The 26,946-nt window shown below is 38.9% G+C and overlaps 1 protein-coding gene across 1 annotated transcript in view; it reads left to right on the top strand.

Moving 5' to 3' along the window:
- The window catches only part of LOC134217322 (paired box pox-neuro protein-like), a 156,497-nt gene that overhangs the window by 96,353 nt on the left and 33,198 nt on the right, over nt 1-26,946 (top strand). Inside the window, exons 3-4 of the mRNA XM_062696071.1 lie at nt 17,663-17,803; nt 17,897-17,976. Of these exons, the coding sequence (XP_062552055.1) occupies nt 17,663-17,803; nt 17,897-17,976 (221 nt within the window). The remainder of the gene's footprint in view (nt 1-17,662; nt 17,804-17,896; nt 17,977-26,946) is intronic.

Consider the following 26,946-nt stretch of genomic DNA (forward strand, 5'->3'; position numbering starts at 1 on the left):
AAAGCCCTCCTTATAATCCGTCAAGCAACGGACAGGCGGAAAGGTCCGTAAAAACAGTTAAGGAAGTTTTGAAGAAATTCTTATTAGAACTGGAAATTTCAGAATTAAATTTAGAGGACCAAATCAATCTTTTTCTTATCAATTATAGGAACTACAACTTGACAGATGATGGAAAATTTCCATCAGCAAAGATATTCTCGTACAAACCAAAGACCTTAATTGATCTATTACACCCTAAAAGTAATTATAAAAATCAGCTCTCTTTATTACCCGACAATGACGAATCAAATTTAAGGAACGATACTTTGGCAAATTCCAAAGTTGATCCTTTTGACAAACTGATGGCCGGAGATGAGTTATGGTATAAAACCATAACCCGCACCATCAAGTTAGATGGCTAAAGGCAGTTTTATAAGAAAATTTTCTCTGAACACCTTCCAGGTACAGCTTGGAAGCGCGGTCACTATGGCTCACAGGAGCCAACTGAGGATTGCGAAAGACTCTGAGACGAACGACAGACCCAACGTAACAATTTCTACACGACGACAATTGCAAACGATAACGAGGCAAAGGCCGGGAATCGAAAACGGATCGAATGGGTCGGGGAACGCGATGGCCAGGAGTTTGAAGAAATGGTGGTGGACTCGGAGCTTCGCCGTTGCCAGTCAGACGGAACAGAAAGCGAAAGCAAGTTGCAAGCGACCGGAGCGATTTGAATTTGAGACGTTCCAAACGTCTACGCAAATCGACTAGGCAGGAAGAATTTTGGTACCCAAGGCCATTGGACAAGGACAAGTAATGTTTAAATAAGTGAACTATTATGGTGATTAATGTCACCTTCGAATTATAAGATGTTTGATGTTTTCTATTATTTTGAGTTTCATGCTTTCGAGCATAATATTAAGTATAGATCCTAGGTAAAAAAAATGAAATGAATGAAGTTTAACTTGAATGAAGTTCTCTGCTTTCCAAAGGGGAAGATCTGATGTATACCCACCTTTATAGTATATACTGTGGTATTCAATGTATCTACGAAACTGAGGAATATAGATTTGGGTCGATCTGAACGAGCGAATCAGTTTTAGATCAGACTGCCTAGAGTAAAGAAGTGTCTTCATCTCTAATATACCGAACCTCCTAAACTTCCAAACTGATACTTAATACTTATTTACTAAGTTGATCTTTGGTTTTAAATTAGTAACTTTTTGACATTTTATTGCATTTTCATCCATTCAACTATAGAAGTTAGTGGTTCTTGCAAATGATAAAATCGTTTGACATCACTTAAATAATATAAGGATTGCTACCGCTACTTTTTCATTTTATCCATTCCACTATGCCTAGCACCACGTAGAAGTTCCCTGGCATCATTCATGTATTACGAAACATGTTTTTTTCTTTCCCTCATACCATTTCATATTGTATGCCCAATTCATCAGCAAGGAATTCGTATTCCGCTTGTGAAATGCCGTGTGCTTCATGGATGGCCCCTTGCTTCAGAATCAAATTTCAGCAACCTATGATTATCCTCCGTTCCCTTTTGGGCTAAGCTGGTGCGTAGATTCCCTATAATTTCAACCTGTTCCCAGACTAATTTTGCGGTTCTAAGTTAGAAGCGCGCTTATTTCGTCCCATGAAATGCCGGGGACAAAAACTATCCAGGACTGAAGGCGTAGAAAATTTGAAACATGAACGTTCCATCCAAACGCGTGCACGTCCTCGTCCTCTTGCCGGTGGCATCAATCCGTCTGCCAATTCGAGGACCGTCAACCGTTCATCACCATCGTCGTCGTCAAAGTCGGGCGATCAGTTTTTTTTTTGGTTGATTATGTTCCCAAGCGCGCATATTTCCGTCTGCTTCAATCTGGATGTACTCGGAGGATGATGTCTCCCTGGGTCTTTGCGTTGGCAGGCACAATCAAATATGATTAGACGTGTGGCATTCTAGGACCTCATGCATCTGCCTACCCGAGGATGGTTCTGCAGAATGCGCACAGAACGGATCCGTGCCCAATCGGTGGTGGTCATTCGGGGCCGTGGGCCTTCCCGTCTAGATATTCTGCTGGATGGTATTGCTTGGCCCGGACAGAATTGCACCGTTGTTGGGTTGCCGCTGTTATGCTGCCGGTAGTGCCATAAAATGGGCCTATAAATTAGTGTATAGATGAACGACGTAAAAATGACGGAAAATTAAGCTTTTCTCCTTTTCGGGATGACGATGGTAGAAAGACAGCTTTGTGCTCTCTAATGATATCGATGTTTATTGATATGGCCCTCAATTAGGCGATGAGCAATTGATGAAGCTCCAATGCGAATCGATGGCACCCGCGAGCGAAGAGCAAGCACTTGCTTTGGGATTTTGCACGGTTATAAAAGTATAAACCGGTAGATAAGTTGTATAGATGGTGCTGAAATAAGAAACAATGTTGCTGTATGACAATGTTGCTGGTTGCTCGATCAAATTATGATCAAATTATTTGTAACAAAGTGTTTTCTTCTATGGATCTACTTTCGTCAGTGGCATTTTACCCTCCCCCATTTTACTGAGATTTGCACAGTTAATATAATTGATGTCTTTGCTTATGTGCATGCCATTGAATGAATAAGTATTTTGGGTATCCAGCGAGTCAAGATTTTTTTTTCACACCCAACCCAATGCAGTATGAAATCAGACCAGAATCAATCTCACTATATCTGCATTAGAAATCATCCTCCTTTAATCACAAGGCTGATAGTAAATTACAAAAAGCACTTCTGATGCGAATTTCAATAACATAGAGGCGATTCTACTGAAAACTGTTTGGTGCAACGGGGATTTGTGCTTTCTTGTAGATTTAAAGTTCAAGAATATCATGCTTGATACATTCCATTATTTTAGACATTTTTTTGAAATATGTTAGATGGGCGCAAATATCTGTTAAATTGACCAGAAAAAATTACAAATAAATGTCAGTAATATCGATGTTCAATCAATATGGTTCGCATACGATTTTCAGCTTCTGAATATCAAAACTACCTACCATTGACTTTTTATTATCTTCTTATATCTCATTCGAATTAACCGAAAAGGTTTGTTGTTTGATGTAATTTTTAGGATTCCTCGTTAATGACCCCGACCGAGGCCCGCTTGTCTGCCAGCATAATTGTTAACTTTCCTGGCACTAATTAAACCGCTAAATTCGGTCTTTTTGCATGACAACCTACCTTTTTTCCAGAAGCCATTGGAAACGCCACGTGAATCTGCGCAGTGGTTCATAAAAAATCTCTTAGCTATCAGCAGCGTAGTGCCAACCAATCAGGAGGCACTTCTGGTCTCTATGAGATCGTTAAACATCAGTCGCCGCACACAGCTCCCAACGAGTCTGACATAAATTTATAATGGCAAGCGTAAAACTTGCTTTTGCACAGAGCTGTTAACAGAAACAACCGAAGGCAAACGGCACCCAGTGTTTAAATGTAGACCGTATAAACACACTGTAACTCGGTTTCTCGATTTTCGCGAATTCCTTACCCAGGACCTACAGGCCGCACCTCTTTTTTTTTGCTTGTGTTTGGTTTTCTCTCTCATTCCAAACACCCACCATGTGCGATGAGGCGAGGTCCCGCTGACATCGTAAACCAGTACACAGAGGGCTTTATATAAATGAATTTTAATTTCTTGCCATTTTGAAAGAAAATTCGCGCGCAAACAGATTCGAATCGCTTCTTTTCAAGTGTACCTCCACTTCACGTTATAGCGATCATATTAATTAATTGTATGTTTCGTTTTAATTTCACTCCGCTGGCTCGTTTCTCTGCTGAAGCCACTCGGAAATGGAAAACTGACGCGTATTTAAGGATTGATTACCGCTCGGCTTCTATAATCAGATGCGGTTTAACTACCCTGGCAAACGATCCGCCAAAGCTCGAAAAATAATTGGCTCAAAGTGTACGTGCCAAGTCAACCGGGAGTTACGCTTCGGATTTGAGAACAAAAACGTTAAATGTTTCTGTACTAATTTTATGCAAACTAATGCTAAACGGCCATGGGAACTTTTTGCTTTGGTTTAAATAGCGTGACCGCGTTTTCTCCAACTTGCCATGTCTACATTGTTGGTGTGAGAAGGTAGTTGATACAGTAGATAGGTGCTTCTGCATTTTTAATACCTCTATATGATTACTCTCAATTGGGTACATTGCCATATCATAACGCATGCTTTAAGGATATTCCCCTTATTATTAAGATAAGAGCTCAAAACAACATTAATTCCACTGAATGAAACAAACTTTACAGATATTTGGTTGAGGTCAAACAACAATAAGGCCGTCTTCAATGTATCGTACTTGAAGTCCATCTGCTTTTCATTCATAGGATTTTATTTGAAGGGCAAATTTTAATTTTTAAGTTTACGTTCCAGTCGAGGCAGAAAATACTCTAAAACAATAACAAGAATTATCTTCCATCATGGTTAAAGTCATCCTCAACTACCAAAAATTTGTTTTTTTGGAACCTTCGGAAAAAGAATAACCCCCTTAAATGTGCATTTTGAAATTTGTCATTCATTGTTTTCGTCACTTTTTCGACTGCATGACCATCACGGTTCATTGATTTCCTTGTCTTTTATTGGTTTATTATTCTTGGTGCGTATGAGTATATGCTATTTTGTTAATTCCATGGTGAATATCGATTTCACCATAATTCACAATTTTCAAAAAACCCCAATCTGAAATAATAACTTTTGTATTGTGCTGAAATTAAAGTCGATTGTACAGAATCAGTAAGCATTTGATATACCATTGTTTCATTCTAAGGTGTGTTATGGTTTTTTCAGCTAGTGCTTTTGAAAATTTACTGGATAAAGCATGTGGTTAGTTACTTTATTTGTACTTATATTCAACCGTTTTTTTTACTACCGTCGTCGGGGGTGACAATGGGTATTGGGGTGAGAATGGTTCAGCGCCTTCACCGACAGTCTGGAGGTTGGATGACAAAATAGTTCAAAAAGGTCGCTTATAATTAAGTTTTCTTGTCCTCAGATATATTAAATCTATTCTACAAGCATTCTATGTAGTTGAAACAGTGACCCTTTGTCACCCCATTTGACCCATTGTCACCCCCGACGACGGTACACAATTATTTTAAATATTTTTTTTCCCTTTTATTCACTTGAATTGAGTAAGACAACATCACCAACAGGTGGATTATTGTCGTTTTTGTTTTATTTCATTAAACCATTCATATGCGATTCATTAGCTTATCTTACCCAGTTATGATCAGAACACATTGAAAGGCAACAGGCGAACGACTCACCATCCGCCTCGGGGCAACACGCAATTCAGTTTAAATGAAGCACTTGGGCGGTACTCAATTACTGTCAACCAATCGTGCCCAGCCAACCACTTGCACTTTCATTTCAAGTACGATGATGGACCTGTTTTGGCAGCACGTTAGATGCTCCGTCAAATCAATTTACTTTAATACAAGAGCAGTCTCATTTTTCAGATCCAAGGGAACGTCTTTCCACGCCCTTCAATGGCGCGAGGCAATCAGCGGGCAGAATATGTGCCTTGTAATGCAATGCAACCAGCACCACCACCGCCGGGCATGTGGAAAGCAAACTCGGTGATCGAGATTAATGCTCACCGATACCGGGGTGGGTAATTTTGTCATTATTTCGACAGGTGCTGTCACTGTGGGGAAGAAAAATTGTGTGGTGGATTCTTATTGTTGTTGGAAATGGAAGCCGACATGATCTGGCGGGTTCTTTAGCATATTAGCTCGATAACAGGTGAAGCAATATTTTCGGATTAATCATTTATTAATCTCGGGATTTTAATTTATAAAAAATTTTCTCGTTTAATTGTCAAAGTATGTAAGAATCACCACCTGAATGTGCTATAGATTTATGAGGAAAACGAGAGGCTACCCATACACCGTACCGTGGGGCATCGAAATCCGTATACTTAAGCACCTTAGTATATGAAAAGTCATTAGAAAATAGGAATCGAATGTAAATAAAACGTTTGTCATTGACACAGACGCATGAAGGCTTCTATTTTGAAGTGTTTCACATTTAATCATTAAAATTACGAAAAACATGATAAAATAATGATTTAAATCAACAACTCCTGACTCGAAATCCGTCCATCGTGGACGGATTTCGAATCAAAGGATCAAAATCCATACAGCTATTTTTTAACTAAATATTTAAATTGAAACAGTCTGATTGACTAAACTACCATTGTAAATAGTTCGATACGCACCTTGAGAAGCGATCCCTTCGATTTTTATTCTGCTTTTCTTATGTAATGATTTGCAATTAGCAATTAAAACACAGTTATTTTTGGTGCAATTATGCTCTACCCGAAAACAAAATGGCGGCACAAACTCCGCGTTTGGTGGGTGGAGATTTGTTTTTGATTTTTGTTGTTTTAATTTCAAAGCCTTCTTTCCAATTCTATGCATTAAAAGCTTACTGTCAAGTATTTGATCAGGATAAGATAAATTATTCCTACATTAATTACCTTTAACCTCCTTTAATTTATTGATATCTCATGAGGTGGACGGATTTCGGTGCTGTACGGATTTCGGTACCGCACGGTACTAGTTGCGTGCCCTGAAATGGAAATTAATTAAAAATATCATGTGGACATATAGTCTATTAATTAAAGTAGGGGAAGAGGTTGGGTTGTGAGCACCATTCTATTATGGGCACTCCTACGTATCTTTTGACAGATAACAGGTACTGTCACTTTGACAACCGTCATTTGTTATAGTAACATGATGTTTTGTGCTCAATATCAAACCAAATAGACAGCTCCACTTGAAGTAAGAACAAATCGTTTTTCTACGAGAAAAACAACACGAAAGCTTTTTTTTACCTTTTTCAAGGCGTCATAAATTAAAATGATTTAATTAAAAAAGGGAGTCCTAATGCGTATTCATACAGTAAATTTTTTTGAGGTTCAATAACGACTGCCATCAAATATTCAGCGCGATTTTTTTTTTCACGTTTCAAAAAAGCTGCAAAATTCGGTTGTGGACACCCTTATTGGTCTGCAGTTTTCATAATTCTTTAGTCAAAATTGATAGGAATAATATTTTTTTTTTAGTTCTTTATTAAAGTGATTTTTTATGCGTACAGTAAAGTTCATCATAGAAATAATAAGTTTAATTTATATTTTTGTTTGGGCATGTCTAGTCCCTAGTAGCGCAGTTCGGGCTGATTTAGTTGCAACAACCCATATGCGACCCAATTCGGTCGCATAGGAGTTACAGAAACTGATTTACAACATGTGTGCTACTCGGGGTTATTGTACAGACACTTTTTAATCGTTGCACAATGGAAAAAAAAAACTGTCCATAACGCGAATAACTTCAATATCTTAGTTCGGTACTGGCGGATTGCGCTGAAATTTTGACACAAATCGTAGAGTTTTCTGGAGAATCGTGTAAAGGTGGTTAACTTCACTGCACGACTCTGCTAGATCTCATTTTACCCTAATGCCCCTTATTTGTTATGCTTTCCGGAAGACCGAAGAAAATAATATAACGTGGGGTAAAATGAGCAATATTTAAGCTTCTTTAGTCGTCCGGTGAACAAAAATAACTTCACTCCATTCCTTGGAAAATTCTAAATTAGAATAGTAATGTGAGTTTATTAGTAAGCAATTTGAGGAATATGAGAACATGGGGTAAATTCAGCAATATCTCAATTCCCAACATCGTGCAGTAGACAAAGCTCACATAACACGATTTTAGGCTAAATTTGGGGTCAAATGTGTTATGTTTTGTAGATTATGTGTATCTCCTAGTTTGAATAATTGCAAAACAAATAAGGAACATTGAAGTAAAACGCACCTCACGATTCTACAGAAAGTTCTACGATTTGTGTCAAAATTTCAACGCAATCCAACCATACCGAACCGAGATATTGAGTTTATTCGTGTTATGGACATTTTATTTCCCATCGTGTGTTGGTTGATTTGCTTACAATACAACAAGTTGCATTCGACAGGGAATCCTGTCCTATTGTTTTCTATTGAAAATTGGTTAGATCGAACTATGAGATCAAATCTGATGGCCAAATTATTTTTTTTATAATGAACGAGCAAGGCACCTTTACTAGGGTGATTAATCAGGTTTATTACTGAGATGCATATAAATGAATGCAATAAACGTAAATCAATGGAAAAGTAAAATCCATTTACCTACAATACAATTTGAGATCTTTTCTGTATGTGATTGTTTTCAATAACCTCCCTAATGCACGAGTAAGGCATCATAACTGCTAGGTAGATTGATCTGAGTTTTTTTTAGTGCACCCTGGCTATAAGAATAGATAAATTATTCCAAAAGAGTTACGACTGGAAGATTTGATGCTATATTGTATGGCTTTCTCAGTCTGATTGAGTCAAAACAATTAGTTTTGTTTTGCCCGACGTTTCGACCTATATATTGGACCTTTTTAAAGGATTTGATAGAAAGTTTCACCATTTGAAAAAGGCCATATCTTCTTCTTCTTCATTGGCACTACATCTCTCACATTGCCGCCTTGCAGCTTAGTGTTCATTAAGCACTTTCAAAAATTGCCTAGATCGGCACCGGGAATCGAGCCCAGCCACCCTCAGCATGGTCTTGCTTTGTAGCCGCGCATCTTACCGCACGGCTAAGGAGGGCCCCAATGAAAAAGGCCAAAACGTCGGGCAAAACAAAACTAATCGTTTTGATTCAATCAGACTGAGAAAGCCGTATAATATAGCATACATTATTCCTTTTCATTAAATTTAGGTGGTTTTCATTCTTTCTTCTTTATTTCTAGCCGAGTTTTCAAGGGTGCCCACAACCGAACCACAAAATTGCATATCCAAACCGAATATTTTCCCCTATTATTTATGAAATCGTGAATTATTTCAACGTAATTTTGAATGATTAGATTTGTCATGATTGAAATATTCAACTCTGTGATTAAAGATTATGATGCATTATTTTTTTTTTGACTTTAATTAATAATTGTGATTAGCGATTGAAATAATTTTTGACAATGATTTACGATTATGATTAATGAATAAAACGTTTGGAGTATGATTAACGATTACCGATCGTGATTAAATATTGACAAAATATGTGTATGGTTAATGATTAACGAATAATTAGATTGAATGATTCTCATAGTGATCAATAATCAAGTATTTTTTCTCTAAGGCTTTCAAATTCGGTTAGTACAAGGTATAAAAGCAATATGGTTATGATTAAAGAATAATGAATAAAAGCGATGCATACAATAATTAAAATCGATGAATAATGAATAAACTCAAAATATTTATAAATGACGGGCTTAAGACCGAAATATTCGTTTGGCAGCAAGCGCCATTTGATCGAAAATGTCGTATGGCCGAACTGGTCATTTGGCCGAAAAGGATGTTTGGCTGAACAGGTCATTTGGCTGAAAACGCCGATGTGCCGTAATGGTCGATTGACAGAAAAGCCATTTGACCGACAATGTCGTTTAGCCAAAAATGTCATTTTTCCGAAAAAGTTGTTTGGCCGAATACAGCGCCCACAGTTATTGGACGCACACAGATATGGGACACTTTGGTATTTCAAGCTGGATAGCTAACCGAAAAAATGGTTTTTGTAATATTATTTCATCATCTCTTGAAGTCAGTTTAGTTTTTTTTGACGGAAATCAAATGCTATTTTTAATCAAATGATAATTTTTCAGTTTGCAGCTGTTTTTAAAATCACTTAAATAAATATTAAAAAAAATTGTGCAGCTGTCAAAATGTTATCGTTGTTTGGCAGAAGCGTGAGAAGCGCTTCCGATGATCATAAGCTAAAAAGTGATAAAATTATTTACTTGGTATTACTTACTATTCTGTCGAGATTCACTCAAGTTTTGTGATAAATTACTGAAAACTAATAATTTTACTGTCCCAATACTGTGCCGGGTTCCCACAATTATGGGACACTCTCTTTTAAAGTATTTTTTTTCGCAAAAAGTAAAGTCCATGGAAATTGCAACCATACTACACAGTACAAAATGAAAAGCGATGGCAGTACAGTACTGAATCAAAGAATTTCCAAAGCATCAAAAACGTTTTTTATACATATAGCATATAGGAAGAAATCCAGCAGTGCCAGACACCTAAGCCATTTAACGTAAAATTCTTATACTATCCATAACGTAAATTGTCTGCTTATGATTCAAACAAATCCGATTCAGGTTTCCATTTCTTGAGTAAAACATAAAACATTTGGAGTAGTAATATGTTTCACTAGCATAGAGTTGTAGACGCTAAAACGTATATAGCAATTAAAATTTCCATCAATACCATGTCACCTTCAATTTCTCTTTCTGCTTATTTTTGTGGCTACAGTGATCGTTCGCTAATTGGGGCACGACCACACTTCAACTAGCGGATGCCGTTCGCTAATTGGGGCGTTTTGACAAGCGTCAATGTTGTTTACTTTTTGCATTGAACAAAGGAAATTTTTTCGCGCCAGTAAATATGGATCCCGCCAAACACGAAAACAAAACGTCAACGCGTTTTTGACATCACATCCTGACGTTTAACTGCTTTTTAATTGGGTTTCGCCCCAATTAGCGGACCCCCACTAAAAAGCGCCCCAACTAGAAAATAGAAAAAAAAAACCAATAAGCGGACGTTCACTGTATCTGAGACCACAGCAAGAAGGAACAGTTTAAATAGAGCATGTTGAACAATACTGGTGCAAAAAATGGCTGTCTGTGGTTGCAAATCACAATTACATACTCTATTTATCAAATCATGATCGGTATTTAAATCATATTTAAAAAAAATTATCGAACATAATCAGAAAGGGTTTGAACCCTTTAAATATTGTTTGAAAAAAAGGTTAAGTATCAAAATTTTGAGCATTTTTTTTTTCCAAATTTCAATTTCCAATATTAAATAAAAGTCTACAACATGAGATCTTGATTTTTCGCACAATTGAAGGACTTTTAATTAGCTTTCTTTTGTATTACATAAGATACTTGATGAACTTTTAGCTGTGTCATCTTTAGTTTTGTCTGGTATGTTTTATGCTTAGTTATGTCTAGCGCTGGGGGATCATCTGGTAAATATTTATAATACCCAGTTTTCCACGAGCGGCAATGGCCTCCAGCTTACCTTTGGGTTAGTCTCTGATATGACGTTTGTAGAGGTCAACTACACCCACCGTTCCGAGCATTCTGACCAATGTGGTAAATAAGCAAATACTGATACAGTGGATTTACGCCTTTTATTTACCACATTGGTCAAAATGCTCAGAACGGTGGGTGCAGTTGACCTCCACAAACGTTAAATCAGAGACTAACCCACAGGCAGGCTGGGGGCATTACCCAAGTAACAATTTCAATGCTTGTTGGATTTATTTAATTCTTATAGCGGATTTATGACAGCAATCACCAAGGCTAGAGGTTAAGTTTTATTGGCGTTCTTATTGCTATCAATAAAGCTCTCATGAATCTGCTGAAAAAGCTTCAAACGTCAAGTACTGATTGATCTTATGGGCAGCTCTACGGTTGTGACGGAGAGCGTATTAAGTCATATTCTCAAAACTCGATCAAAGCCATAATTTTTGGCCGTAATGTGGTCGAATAAATAACCCCAATAAGAATATTTGCATTGCAACGAGTTTATTACGGTGTTCGATGAGAGCAACGTTTTTCTGTTCAATATGCATGATGGCCATATTGAAAATAGAAAAGCATTTCCAAGTCAGTGAAATTCTTTACTGAAATTCACTTTTAGACAATATTTACATCTCGTAAAGGACCTTTCAAGCAATTGGTTATAATTACAAATATATTAACGAGGAAAATCAATAGATTAAGTAGATATTTAGGATATCGATGTTATAATTATGTCCAATTTTATGGCCCAGAACTACAGAATTTTGTCGGCGCATAGTACCCAATCTCATTTTTTTACTAGGTTTCACAATAAAACTGAACGCGCAGTTCGTTTAAATGAATATACTTCATGAAAAAGGCAAAAACCTTCATAAATATATTCTGTTGTTGTCATTTCTATCTACAATCCATTTTGTTATTATTTTTCTGTGATGTTTTTTTTTCTCTTTTTTAAAGCAACCTTTTTGACAGCTGCCGCAGCCAATTTCCCTTTTTTGCGGGTGGCTTAAAAAGGGTTTCCAAATACTCTTATAATAAGTTTATAGTGGTTATCAAAAGTGGGCCACTTGGTCATATCTTACTCTTATAGTGGTCATCACAAGGTCGTCGTGTGGTAGCGGGTTTTATTGTGAGTTCTTATAATTTGATCTTGAAAACCATTCAAAGAGAGGAATAAAGCTTAAAATGTTACTTGGGTACCGCTCGCGGAAAACTGGATTACACTATTCCCAAGTAACATTTTATAACGGTCATGAAAACCATTATTCGCTCTTCATGACTTCTATAAAACCAGCATAAAACCAAAATGTTACTAGGGTTATTTTGTACAACCTATTTAAGACTTCATTCATAGTGATATAGACTTTTACGATATTCAATCTCTTATCACACTTCAAGCTTTGGGTCATATATTTATAAACACAGATAAACGTGCATAAAACTTAAAGTCATCTCCAAGATTCATTTATAGGATAGTAGAATCAATAGTAGAAGATCACCAACCATCTTTAATTTCATCTCTAATTTGATATGTTTTTGATTTCTGATGAGTGTGTAACTACAATTTTCCATTGTGTAGCAACAAATTATATTAAATAATCAATCATAGTGTTAGGTATGCTTGTCTATGCTATAAGTATTTATTGTAGTCCCTCGTGCTCGTAAATATGGCCTTTGGCTAACATTGCACTCATATTTTACGCAAACGTTTAGAATTCCTCCAATAGTGTCCCATAATATGGTTTTCTGCAACATTTAAGATAAGGGGTCATCCACAAAGTACGTCATGTCTCTAGGGGGAAGGGGGGCTCAAAGCAGCGTGACGATCCATACAAAATTTCTAGAGGATTGTTACAAAAAGCGTGACGAAAAGGGTAGGAGGTTTTAATCGCCAATTTTTGCGTGACGTACTTTTCCCTAATCCACTTTTCATTGCATTTTTACTTGGATTTTTATGGAATAATACGCATAAAGTACTTCATTGATCAAAAATACTGACTCAGGCAAAGCCAATCGAGGTTTTACATTATCATTAATTTAGTAAATTCTGTGAATGAATATTTAACAATGAACTCAGCGTTAACTGTCCCATATCTATGGGGACGCTGTAGTTCATTTCGCCGATAAGGCTGTTGCGCCGAAATAGTCGTTTGACATAAAGGGCCATTTGACCGAAAATATCAATCGGGCGATAGGGTCAAACGGCCTTTAATTTAATGTTGTCCAAAGGTCCATAAAGTCGTTTAGCCAAGAATGTCATTTGGCAAAAAATGTTGTTAAGTCTAAGAATAAGTCATTTGTCCGAAAATGCCGTTCGGCCGAAATGGTCGTTCAGTCCTTATCTTAGAAACCAGACGGACTTTATGGACGATCCTTTCGTCGTATTCTTACTGTTAACGTTGCTTAAAATATATTTGAATGCTTTATTCAATGGTTATAATTTGTTTTTATTACTTTCTTTATTTGTTCAGGCACTCTGTGTTACTTAACCGCTACTGTGCCGAGATCTACTGTGATATTCTGCTGTACAGAATCCACACAGAGTCTATTTTTAGATCCATTTTCCACTACTCACTATTGTTGTCGTTGCCAGTCCATCTCATCATGTGTCCATTGTGTACGTTTGTCCATGTCGTGTATCCAATGATCGTTGTATTGTTCGATTGCCATTTATCCGGGTAACGTTGGAGGAATGCCTCCGAGAAGAACAAGTTGTCAGTCGTCATCAGGCAGCCGTGGCGGTAAGGCGCGTCTCCCAAACGCCACCGTATGGGCTGCGGATCCGGCGACTGACGAGGGTTTGGTGGAGGGGCTGGGAATCGAACCCATGACCATCCGCTTGTAAGGCGAACGTGTAGCCAACTACGCTACGGGACCCCCCTAATGGTTATAAATATTGAGACGAATCTTCTTTGGACTGAAAGTTTCAATAATAATCTTCTATGTACATAAACATGATTTTTTGTCTGTGTGATCCTTTTAGACTCGGAAACCACTAAACCGATCGGCGTGAAAATTTGTATGCAGATGTTTTTGGGGCTGGGGAAGGATCTTAAGACTCCTCCCCGGTTTGGAAAGGGGAGCTCTCATACAAATGAAACAGAAATGTTTATCATAACTGGAGAACTAATCACAGAATAAATCATTTTTATGCGAAGTGAAGTTCGTAGTGAATAATAAATATAATTGTAAAAATCAAAATGGGGAACATTATTCATGTTTATTTATATTACCACTCGTGAGATCTTTAAAAATTCGTTCCTTTCTATATCTTTTTCCGGCTACGACTCTGTTCCCAAACAACATTGAAGCATTAATTACAATCACTATTTTATTATACTGCCCTTTTACAACAATTGAAGAACTCATAAGCCGGTGCAACATCTGTATTTATCCTTGTTCAAACCAAGTTGCAGAGCAATAAAGCAACTTCTCTTCCCCAGAAGTAATTATCAAACAATTTTTATTGATTACTGGGTAAACCAACCATCGTATGTAAAACAGTGCAACCATATTCACTGCATCAAGGGTAGCTCATTTTGATCTTTGAATGCCTACATTTTAGGTCCAGCTCACTAGTTTGTTTTTTAACGCCCGTCCCGCTTCATCACCTTCGTTGGAAGTGCCGAGATTGCTTTTTGTTCATGAATCTGGTTTGTTTCTATCTTAATTAGGAGAATTAAATGTGGTTGAACACCTTGCAGCACAGACGATGCTTTGTTGTCGAGTTTTTGATGATGATGATTCAAGATCAGGTAGCGCTGCTGTCCGATTACTGCGCCTAAGTCTGGGTAAAGAATATCCAGATCTACCTCTCCGAGGTTATTGTTACTCAGTTGGTTTTAATGAATAATTTAATTTAATTACCGAGAGGTTCTGAGCAAGATAACGATTTAAAGCCAATTACGCTACGCTCACGTTTGGGGTTTCGAATTTCGTGAGTTTGAAGTCAAGTGAAATGATTGCATCTTAACACCTTCTGCTAGCAACGGTTCAATGCTTCATTAGTTTGCTCAAAGATACCTAATAACAAATTCTTCGTAACTGCATTATCTATGGATCCAGGTTATGACGCGCAAGAGCGCTATGGAATTCAACTAGACTCCACAAAAGGCATGACGGCCGCGAATGTGTAGCCAGGGGGACCAGCCTTAGCAAAAAGTTCACGATGAATTAATTCCAAGCTTCAATCATGCTGCTGGACATAAACTGACAAAACCACACCAGCACCATATCATTTGATTGGCATTTTTTGCCTCTAATTGTGCAGCTTTTACACGAACCAACCGGCGCAGAGCAGGGAAAAATCCGTGAAGACGAATTCCTTCGAGTTGTTGAAGCATACCACACCATTCCGTGCAACTCCTTGACGACCGATTCGGATTGCTCGCCTTCGCACACGGACACCGGAGGTAGGACGTATGACGGTCCCAACATACATTCGTCATTTTCTCACCCAACCCTCCCGATGAATGTGTGAGCTGCTAACGGTCAGAGATGCCAAACGATTTGTTTTCTCTTACAAACGGTCCAAATTCACAATTGAATTGTTTGGATCTGCGCATCTTTGCCCTGAATTTATCAAACAAATTGTTTCTAAATGAGAAAACTCTTGCTTTTGTTCGATATTGGTCACATCCTTTTAGGTATTCAGGAAACAAGGATTTGTAGACAGCTAATTGATCGATATTGCTTTTAAAACTGGCACCCTGGCAAAGTCCCTTGTCGCTCGGTAGCAGTCTGGGCGGAGGTGCTGTGTTGCATAAATCTATTTCTCAGTCAATTAATTGTCCAAGGTGGAAAAACGCACCTCTGCAAGTCGAACGGGAAATGGCCACGGAGAGACGGCATCGACGACGACGACGATGATGATGATGATGATCACGATGACAACAATGCTGCAAAGTTCCCGCAAAGCTTCCAGAGCTAGTGGGGTAGGAACCTAACCGACCAGAACAGACAAAAAGCAACACGCCTCGGTTCGAGATTTATATCGGGTGCAGGAATGAATAATGTTCCGTTTATAGTTTTTCGCTTCCACGCATTTTATCACTGCTAATGTGGATGTGTGGCGCAACCGATGCTACACCAAGGTCCAGAAACATCAGCATCAAGGCAAAGGCAAAAGGGTTGCCTTTCCGTGACAAAAGTAGTCGCAGATTGGATAGTAGGAAAAACCGTCCAATTTAAAGTGATTTCTCATCACCTTCGAGGCAGCTCCAGTCGGCGGTATCGGCGGCAACAGCAACCGCATCGACGAGGAAAAGCCTGGAGACTTTTTTCGAGCATTTCGATTTCTTTTTGTTCGCGCGCATAAAATTCTTCAAATTATTACAACGTGTATTATGAGACAGATAAAAAATTAACTAATCTGTAAATATAATTCCGGATATTTTCGTCCCGATCGAATGGTGTTGCTGAGAGAAGTGGAGGCAGGGATGGGTTGACGAGCAGCAGTAGCCTGTCTGGAGTTAACGGAGCAGTATCGCTCGATGGTTGATCAGTGCCGGTAGCTACGACAAGTCGTTGTCTTCGTCGGCATGCAGGAAAAAAGGTGACGAACTCGGAGAGCATAAAGAAGATGGACTTGGAGCGAGATTGTGCTGACAGATTCAGTTAGGTTTATTGTAGGGTGGTGCTTTGCTTTGGGAATAAGGCAAAGAGAAAATTTGTTTAGAAGTGCACTTGATTTTGCACTAATGACATGCAGACAACAATCTTCAAATGAAATGATTTTATGATACATAATTATAAATATTTTAACTATAATTTTGCAGCAAAGTTCTAGCTAGTATTATTCCAAAGCGATTATTTGCTTTTAAATTAATTCAACCAGGTTTCGCGCGGAAGGTTTTGCTTTTTTCATTTTTATTTACAAATGTTTTTGAAATTAGAATGATTGGTCATGCAGTGAATTAGTGTTGAAAATTTAGTATATTTACATACTTGAGAACCTGCCTACTGACACCTGTAGTCAACGGAGTGAAGGTTGAAATCAATATGATAGAATATTTTCCTAAGACTTACCAATAAATAATTACTATAACAATAAAGCCCGAGTTTTGTCTCCTGTTTCTAAGCGATTCACGTCTTCTTGTCAAAATTGAGAATTGCAAACCATTATCTTCAGGTCATTCGTCTAAAAATGAGCTGATAATTTTCAATCTTCATTATTACCAAGTGTGTAAACTCTTCATTTGCCACCAGTAGCTAATTATTGTCCAAACAGATTAAAATTTCTCGCTTGTCGCGCATTTTCGCGATCAATAAATGCCGCCATAATTGAGGCACACCAACATCGTCAACGGCAATTGACGAGCGTTGAAATTCCATATCGATAATAAACGTGTTTTTGCCTTCTTTTCTCAATTCAGGAGCTGGCAGGTTGTGTAGACAATTCCATTAAAATAATTTTCTCTGCTCTGCAGGCAGAATCCAATCAAGCACAATTAGCATTCTCTAGCAGCACTTTAACTGGCTCCCTACAACTCACGGTCGTCTGTGTTTTTCTGGTACCGTTTCAGGTCAAGCAGGTGTCAACCAGCTCGGCGGTGTTTTCGTCAACGGTAGGCCCCTGCCAGACATCGTCCGACGGCGGATAGTTGAGCTGGCGCTGATGGGCGTGCGCCCTTGTGACATTTCCCGCCAGCTACTGGTATCCCATGGTGGGTTTCTGTGCCGATCATAAAACTCGGTTGCATATTTCTAATTGTAATTTATTTCGATTGCTCCACCCCCTCACCCTTATGTTACCGCAGGCTGTGTATCGAAAATTCTCACCCGATTCTACGAAACCGGTTCGATAAGGCCCGGATCAATCGGCGGCAGCAAAACTAAGGTAAGTGCACTATGAGAAGCTTTCTGATGGTCTATGTTTGAATCCTAGGGTGCGGCATTGCTTCTGAACCTCTTGTATTCATTCATGTCATATAATCTGGTGCTATTCAAACAATATTTGAATATATTTTATTTGTAACTGTGTAACTTTTTGAATTAAAAAAAAATCAATTTAATGTTAAATTTCTATGTACTTATTTTTTGCTGAAAAAACTAAAATCACAATAAATTGGACCGCTATAAACATCATCCCATCTTCTAATACACCCGATTTTGTTTTTACCGCTCGCTTTAAACTGTTGCCAGGTTAGATTTCAGTCGACTTATTTTATTTCTTTATTCCGTGAAGAATGTAGCTGTGTGATTATTGTTGACAAGCTTTAAAATGCTTGGCACTGTGGAGTATGGGCTTGTTTTTTCTGACAATGCCAATGTTTGAAAATTCATAAGCTTTTCCCAAAATTTGAAAGTTTTCCGCAACTTTTATACGGAACATTTAGAAACGTCGCACTCTATTGAACACCGAATGTCCAGTAGCGGTGGTGGCAATTTCAAAATAGAACCGTTTTGTCGGCTTATCGAGCCAAATGAATCTTAATTACCTCCCCCGTCGCTGCCGGTGGGTGAAAACAGTAACAGTAGCATCAGTGGTGGCAGCAAAAATATCGTTTAATAAAATGTATGAGTTTCCACTACGCACCGCATTAATGAACTGTGAACAAAGCGCAAATGGAACGATGAGACGCGTCATGCAAATGGGTTGCCCATTTAGCTCCCGCTGTGGTACTGGAAAAATGGTTCGACCCGGGTGGTCCGGTGGGTGGGAACGATAGTTTCGATCGTCGATAGCCTGGAATCGTTTGAGGGAAGGATTGTTGCGTGCAGCAAATAATTTGTGCCGAAGGTATACGGTGACAGTAGCAAAGACAATCCAGTGTGGGTAGTTTGATTCGATGGTCAGACCAGGATATGGAAAATTTAAAAGGGGACACTACTCAATGAGTGACAAACTGCGGAAAGTGTGAATAGTGAGATGTGTCCAGGATGATAAGGAATATTGTTCATAATTAGTTTTTACGCGATTCAATACATCACTGTCATGTTGTAATTATCGTTCGAAGAATTGTTTTTTTCTACGTTTATATGTATTAGTCAGGTTACTATTCTGCTGGTACTTTCGTATCAGTACCACATTGGATTTTTGCATACTGAGATCATGCCAAAAATGTTTCAAATAACAATTGGAATCACAATAACAAAACATTTTGAAATCTGAAACCATTTTGCGATCTAGTTGAAATTTTGCTGATTGGTTACTAATTCAATGAATTACCATTGACCGATTGTCTCGAGATGTAGAAGATTTGATAATATGATGCGAATCGGCGGAAGCTTCTACTCAGTTATGGGAGGAGACGGACTTGATTGACATCCAGGTTGATCCTTGTTAGTAACCTTTATGTGAATTTCAATGAATATTGCTCGCTTATGGCAAGTACTGTCTACCCCTGGCATTGGTATCGAAATTGGCACACTTAAGATCGACGTTCTGGGACAAATAGAGACTCTTGTGTACCTGTATCAACCATGAACGATTTATTTGCATTGGATTTGTATTTTATTGAGACTTGTACTGATTTCGATGTCCCACGGTACCAAGCCATTTACGAATCGCATCACTTTTTTCTTCGTTTGACGGGTCCGCGCCCATTCTCAAGAAGGTCTAACTTGCATACGCATTGAAATAAGAACTTTTCTGGATACATTAGGAACGAAACATTTGCCATTTTTTTGAACCGTCGAAACGTTGAGCCTCTTCATTCCGGCTACTATTGAGCTGTGTCGCTCCAAAATTTTGGTTGATATCAGTTTCTGATGGCATCTTCGATGGAGCTCAGCATTCGATATTCAGTTGTGAGCAGTGTTGGAAAAACTTAAATTCTCAAAATTTATGAACGATGCAAATCAATCGTGAGTTGAAACGCACCCAACTCACCACCATCTTTCATCATCCATGTATGTTCACTTACTTGATGGGCTACTGCTCTTCGATGAGGTGAACGTGCCCCTGGAGCCGACGTTCTGATCATTTTCCACTGGAATCGATCCTAGGCCAATTGCTTCCAGTCGCTATGAACGTTGAGCGTCCTCAGGTCCTCTTCAACTGCAAAAAGCCATCGTGTACACAGCCTTCCACGAAGCCTATTTTCTCTTTCGGGTTCTCTACTAAATATTATCTTCTCTTGACGCTTTAAGTTCCCATTCGGATCAAAAAGCTCAATTGGTATTGAGATTCCATGGCACTGGTGTAAACAATCAATAAATTGACGCTTAATTGATTTTATTCGGTCTTTGGAGTGAAATGACTTTATTTTGCAAATGAGTGAACGATGCGTTTTCGTATAAAAAAATAGAAGGGTTATATACAAGATACGACCGCCCGACGTAAACTACGTAAAACAGATCATAAGATAATTATTTTGGTTAGAGCCTAGAGGGATTGAAATTTTGACTTTTGCGCTCATCTATACTTGAACGATAACATTTGCTGTTTTGATGAACCTCCTAAATTTTCAACTGATTTGGTTATAATTTAACTGAGTACGAGCCGTTTGGTGTTTGTATGGAAATTACTATAGAAATCGCCCTGTCTGTGAAAGATCGTTTCGTGAGGCGGATCATTAACTATTTAGGGGAGAGCGCCCCAGCGCCGGACACCTCCCAATATCGGACACTTCTTAAAACGATACTACTTGCAGAGGTCCTCCTTCATCTTATTAAGTACAAAGGAAGCTATTGAAAGGCTTCTTACGGCAAGGAATATCAGATCTTCATGTGATAAACTTTGTACAAAATTTGAAGTTGAATAAAAATTCTTCACACCTGTTTCGTTACACTTACTTCAATTCAATTGTTTCTTCTTGCAGAGAAAGCCACAGAAATTACTTACTTGATACTTGATGGGCTACAGCTCTTCGATGAACCTACGCCGAATGGAGTATCCTTCTCCACTGGACTCGATCCTGGGCCAATCGCTTCCAGTCGCCCTGAACATTGAGCGCCATCAGGTCCTCTTCAACTGCAAAAAGCCATCGTGTACGCGGCCTTCCACGAAGCCTGCGGCCTCTTCCGGGTTCTCTACTAAATATTATCTTCGCTTGACGAATACACCTGGTACAATTCGTGATTCATGCGACGCCGCCAGATACCGTTCTCCTGTTTACCGCCGAGTATTGTCCGCAGCACCTTACGCTCAAACACTCCGAGAGCTCTCCGATCAGCCTCCTTTAACGTCCATGTCTCATGGCCGTATAAAGCCACCGGAAGAATCAGAGTAGTATACAGCGCGAGTTTTGTTTTCGTTTGCAGACTACGGGACTTAAGCTAATTACGAAGTCCGTAATAAGCCCTATTTGCAGCTGCAATACGCCTTTTCACCTCGCGGGTAACATCATTATCGCACGTCACTAATGTTCCAAGATACACAAATTCTTCTACCACTTCAAATTTTTCACCATCCAGTACTATTTCGCTACCACCACCACTAATGAACCCACGTTGTTTTCCAGCGACCATGTACTTCGTTTTGCTGGTATTGATCGTGAGTCCAATCCTCGCTGACTCCCTCTTAAAAGGCGCAAAAGCCTCTTCCACGGCACGGCGATCAATTCCGATAATATCGATATCGTCCGCAAATCTCAGGAGCATATGCGATTTTGTGATAATGGTACCGCTTCTTTGCACACCAGCTCTCCTAATCGCTCCCTCGAGCGCTATATTGAACAGTAGGTTCGAGAGTGCATCACCCTGCTTTAATCCATCTAAGGTAACAAATGACGTCGATATTTCATCCGCAACCCTTACACTTGATTTCGATCCGTCCAACGTTATACGAATCAGCCGTATCAGTTTCGCCGGAAAACCATGTTCAAGCATAATTTGCCATAATTCATTCCGTTTCACTGAATCGTACGCCGCCTTGAAATCAATAAACAGATGATGTGTCTGCAAGTTGTACTCCCGGAATTTATCAAGGATTTGTCTCAGGGTAAACATTTGATCCGTCGTTGATCGGCCCTCACGAAACCCTGCTTGGTATTCGCCGACGAAGGACTCTTCAAGCGGTCTCAATCTGTTGAACAGAATACGGGACATAATTTTGTACGCCGAATTAAGCAGGTTTATTCCTCGGTAATTGGCGCACTCCAGTCTGTGCCCTTTCTTAAAGAGAGGTCAAATGAGGCCGTCCAACCAGCTAGCAGGCATTTCCTCGTCTTCCCATATTTTCGACATAATATGGTGCAGAACTTCCCCGCAGCCTTATTGTCTCTATTCGATCGGGTACCTGACACCAACATCCGGCTTCTGGCAACGTTCTTCTCGTCTGTCACTCTCTGGCACTCCACATCGAACCAACCCGTCCTGGGTCGCCTCTGTGCAGTGCCTACAACTTCTCGTGCTGTTGTGCTCACCGCTCCATGGATCGACTCCCATAGATCGTTGATGTTGTCGCTAACGTTGATTGCACTTATCCGTTCGTCGAGCTTTTGGCGTACTCAGCCGATACTCCTTCCGCCGACAATCGCTGGATATTGTAACGCATCGTTCGCTGTGATCTTTCGTTCGATACAGTTGACAACCGTGATCGAATTTTACTGACAACGAGGTAGTGATCAGAGTCAATGTTCGGACCTCTGAATGTCCGCACATCGATAACATCCGAGAAATGGCGCCCATCCACCAGAACATGGTCTATCTGGTTGCAAGTTTCACCATTTGGGTGTCTCCAGGTGTGCTTTCGGATGTTCTTTCGTGCAAAGTAGGTGCTACTGATGGCCATCCCTCTGGCAGCAGCAAAATTTACTAGCCGTAGGCCGTTGTCATTGGTAGCGGAGTGAAGGCTCTCCCTACCGATGATGGGACGGAAAAAGTCCTCTCTACCGACCTGAGCGTTAGCGTCTCCGATAACAATTTTCACGTCATGCTTTGGGCATTCTCCATAGGCTTTATCAAGACATTCATAAAACGTGTCCTCAGTGTTGTGCTTAATCATTATCAGACGATCATGATTGCAATTTTCATGTGAAAACTTTTCACGTGAAAACAGTAGGCGAGTTGTCGCCGGCGACAACTTCTCAAATGTTGTACTCAAACGATAATAAACACAGAATTTTCATTCAATCATTAATCTTCACTAATAATAGCTAATTGTCAACAGTCCCGTTATATCTTCTATTTGGCGTTATAGTTTTATGCTAGTAAGGAAAAATAGTTAAAAAGGTAACGGTAAATGCTTCAAATCAAGATACGATTTTCAAACGATTCTTAATCGCTGGCGAGTTTTAATCACTTGATAATTTAAAAGTAAAATCGCGGGTGAGTTTGATCTTTCTCGATTTTTCGAAAATTTGATTTTTCCCAACCCTGCGTGTCCTTCACGTCGTCGGATTTATCGTTTGTCGGTGCGTACACGTTGATTAGGCTGTAATTGAAGCATTTGCCCCGTATCCTCAACACACAGATTCGTTCGCTGCTGGGTTTCCACCGCATCACTCGCTTCATCTGCTTGTCCATCACTACGAAACCAACTCCATGCTCTGCTTTTTCACCGCCGCTGTGATAGATGTTGTATTTCAATGCAGTGTTGGTCGTGGGGTCGACTGCTCTGAATTCACGTTCTCCGGATCTAGGTCATCGGATTTCTTGAACAGCAGACACATTCACTCCTACCTTCTGCAGTTCACGAGCCACAGAAATTAGCAGAAACAAAAACTGAAGAGGACATTGAAAAAGGTGGGAATTTGGATTAGGATGTAAAAAATTTAGCTGAAGAGTCGAATAAGCTGCACTAACAATTTTTAGTATTTACAACTTAAAGCACGTGAAAAATATTACTATTCTGAATGATGTCTTTACTCATGTAACAGGAACTTAGTCACATTTGAACATGATGCAATAGTGTCCAGTACTAGGAGACATTTTTCTGAACCGTGAAATTTTTCACCAAAACTCATCGTCGCAAAACGTGTTCAAATGACCAAATATAGTTTGTATGAATCATCAATGGTCAATGGTCATATTTTGTGTATCTTTCTTCTATCTTTTTTTCCTTTGAGACAATATAACTCACGAATAGGATGACCGATTTGCGAGATTTCCTCACTAATCGATTCGTATTGGGATGAGCTGTGTTTCTATATGTAAAAGGTTAGTAAATTTTAAAAGAAAAGTTGGAAACATTGTCATAATACAATATTAGGGCGAGTTTGGATAAAACCTAATGCGATCGCTCGAAAAATTATCTAGAGTACGGCGTCGCAATCAACGCAGAAAATAACATTAAACGCAAAACCCGAGCAACGCAGGGTACGTTCTGCTGGTAAGGTATAAAAAGAAACATAATCCGGATAGTTTTTTGTTTTTTGTTGTTAAATTGCTTATGTGTCCGGAACTTGAGGATCTCCCCCTAAATATAATCAACCCGAAGACTTCGTAGAATATTTCTAAACTGTAAGACGGTTGTTGTTGCGAACCGATCCGATTTTTGTAAGCAAAGTTGTAAAGAAAATAAAAATACTCATGCTGAAGGGCCCTCCTTAGCCGTGCGGTAAGACGCGCGGCTACAAAACAAGGTCATGCTGAGGGTGGGTGGCTGGGTTCGATTCCCGGTGCCGGTCTAGGCAATTTTCGGATTGGAAATTGTCTCGACTTCCCTGGGCATAAAAGTATCATCGTGCTAGCCTCCCCAGACAGCATTTTGGTACCTATATCTCTTGATATAGGTTATTATATAAGAACCAACTTAATCGTATATAATGCACAGATTGGCTATATACGTACCAAAGTGGAGGCGATATAGGTACATACGAGTTTTATTATACGATTTTTTCCGACATCTTGAGAACAGTATTACGATTTTACATAAAAATATGAAAAATAAAAAAAAAATCTTACCAGCACCAAGTCTCGAACATTCGATCTTTGGATTTGCAGGTGGATACTCTACCACTGCACCATACCGCACATCTTGTACTGACTCGGATTTTTGTCTAACATAAACTACACAATTTATATCTTTACAACTGCTTGAAACTTCAACAAGCCGTTTGGACTGAAGTGGTTTCGACTGTATTACGATTCACATAGGCATTCATTCGCACTCATATACGATATTGCAAGAAGTATAAGTAATTACGAGTTTTTATTCACACAATTACGATTGATTTTCACTACGGTAAAAAATATTGTATACGATGCATTCAATACAACATCCTTTGACAATAATCTGACAAAGTTTGATATACAATGCGATTCAGATTTTTGATGGACGCAAATGCGACATTATTTGCTGTTTGTTATACGATATGTGGTTTACTGGGTCATGATATACGAATGCAAAAATGGTAACCTGGCTTAGAAACCTCGCAGTTAATAACTGAGGAAGTGCTTAATGAACACTAAACTGCGAGGCGGCTCTGTCCCAGTGTGGGGATGTAATGCCAATAAGAAGAAGAAAAAGAAGAAAAATGCTCATTATTGATATGGTATTCTTTTACGTGCTCAATTAAATTTTCCACGATTTAGTATTTCCTTAATAATTTTTCTTGCAAGCAGCAAATTGTTTCGCAAAGACGATTCATTCACTTGCTAAATTTTCTATGTTGTCAACGTTCTCATATATTTTTAGATATTAATGAGCAACGTTGCAAAACGGTTTTCCAAAAAAATTACTGTTTGCATAGTAATTCTCATACAAATTTCAAACCGCGCGTGCGTGCTTAGTCAAATTACAACCAATGGGATGTTGGATATATGGGGTCGGAAGGTAGCGAGGTTCGTTTTCGATCGCACACCAATCCATTTATGTTTCGATCAAAATTGACGTAACTCACTATATGAAAATGGTTGGATATGACAATTTAAAATTTTCATTTAAAAACCCCAAATTTATTATTCCGCAGTGGAGATGATGCCTTTCTCCGAATGTTATTCGACTTAGAGTGATTGATACATCACATAGTTAATTGCCTATGAAATGGCGATTAAATGCTTTTGAAGTGTTATTTTAAGGGGTGCTGCCTAAATAGTAAAATAATTTGTATAAAATTGTATAAATTTTAATAATCACCTCTTGCTTACATGAACATGTCCAGCATCTGTAGCACTTTTTCATAAACACTACTTTTTGCTCCGACCGTGGTCATTGCTCTGGTTCTATTGTAGCCTACTTTTTGTGCGAATCACCGCACAAAAGTAGAGCGCAAGAACCAACCGCAGCCGGCGGTCGTAACGAAACTCTGAAATTTTACTGGGTTGGTAAAGAATTAGAATTTTCAATGTTTTTACGTTCATAATCAATAGATCCAATGGGCTTAAAAATTGCTGGAGAGTTTCCGATTCGATTGATAATAAAATTCGAAAATCCATTGGAAGATAAAGGAGCTATTATCGTTCAAAATCTTACATGATTTCGTGACGGTCTCGAATTTGAAAATTTTAATTTGTCACCCTGTATCCGAGTCTTCCCCTTAGACGTAGTTTACGTCAAAATTCATTCGTGATGCATTTCTACAATCTCGCAAATGAGTTTGCTCAGAGAGTCGTGTCTATCTTTTGTATCCGTTTAACTTTGCACAGAATTTATGATTTGCCACATTTAATGAGCAAGGATAAGTTGGGCAGAATGACCTACAAACCTGGCTGACATGTTAGGTATACTCCTACCTAACTGAACTTAAAGCCTACGTGCGAATTAATGGGCGTGCCTTAAAGAAGCCACTTTGGTCCCCTTATAGTTGTACTTTGTGTAAATGACCTTTGCACCACAATTAAATTACTGAAACCGATATTCGCGAATGGCTTGAAATTCTTTCGATTTGTGTCTTCTTTGGTAAAATGCGGTGCTCTCCAAGCTGACACCGATGCATTGGTAAACTGGAATAGAAATCAACGTCCAAAAATGAAACGTAAT

This window comes from Armigeres subalbatus, chromosome 2 (assembly GCF_024139115.2).
Source record: "Armigeres subalbatus isolate Guangzhou_Male chromosome 2, GZ_Asu_2, whole genome shotgun sequence".
NCBI lineage: Eukaryota > Metazoa > Arthropoda > Insecta > Diptera > Culicidae > Armigeres > Armigeres subalbatus.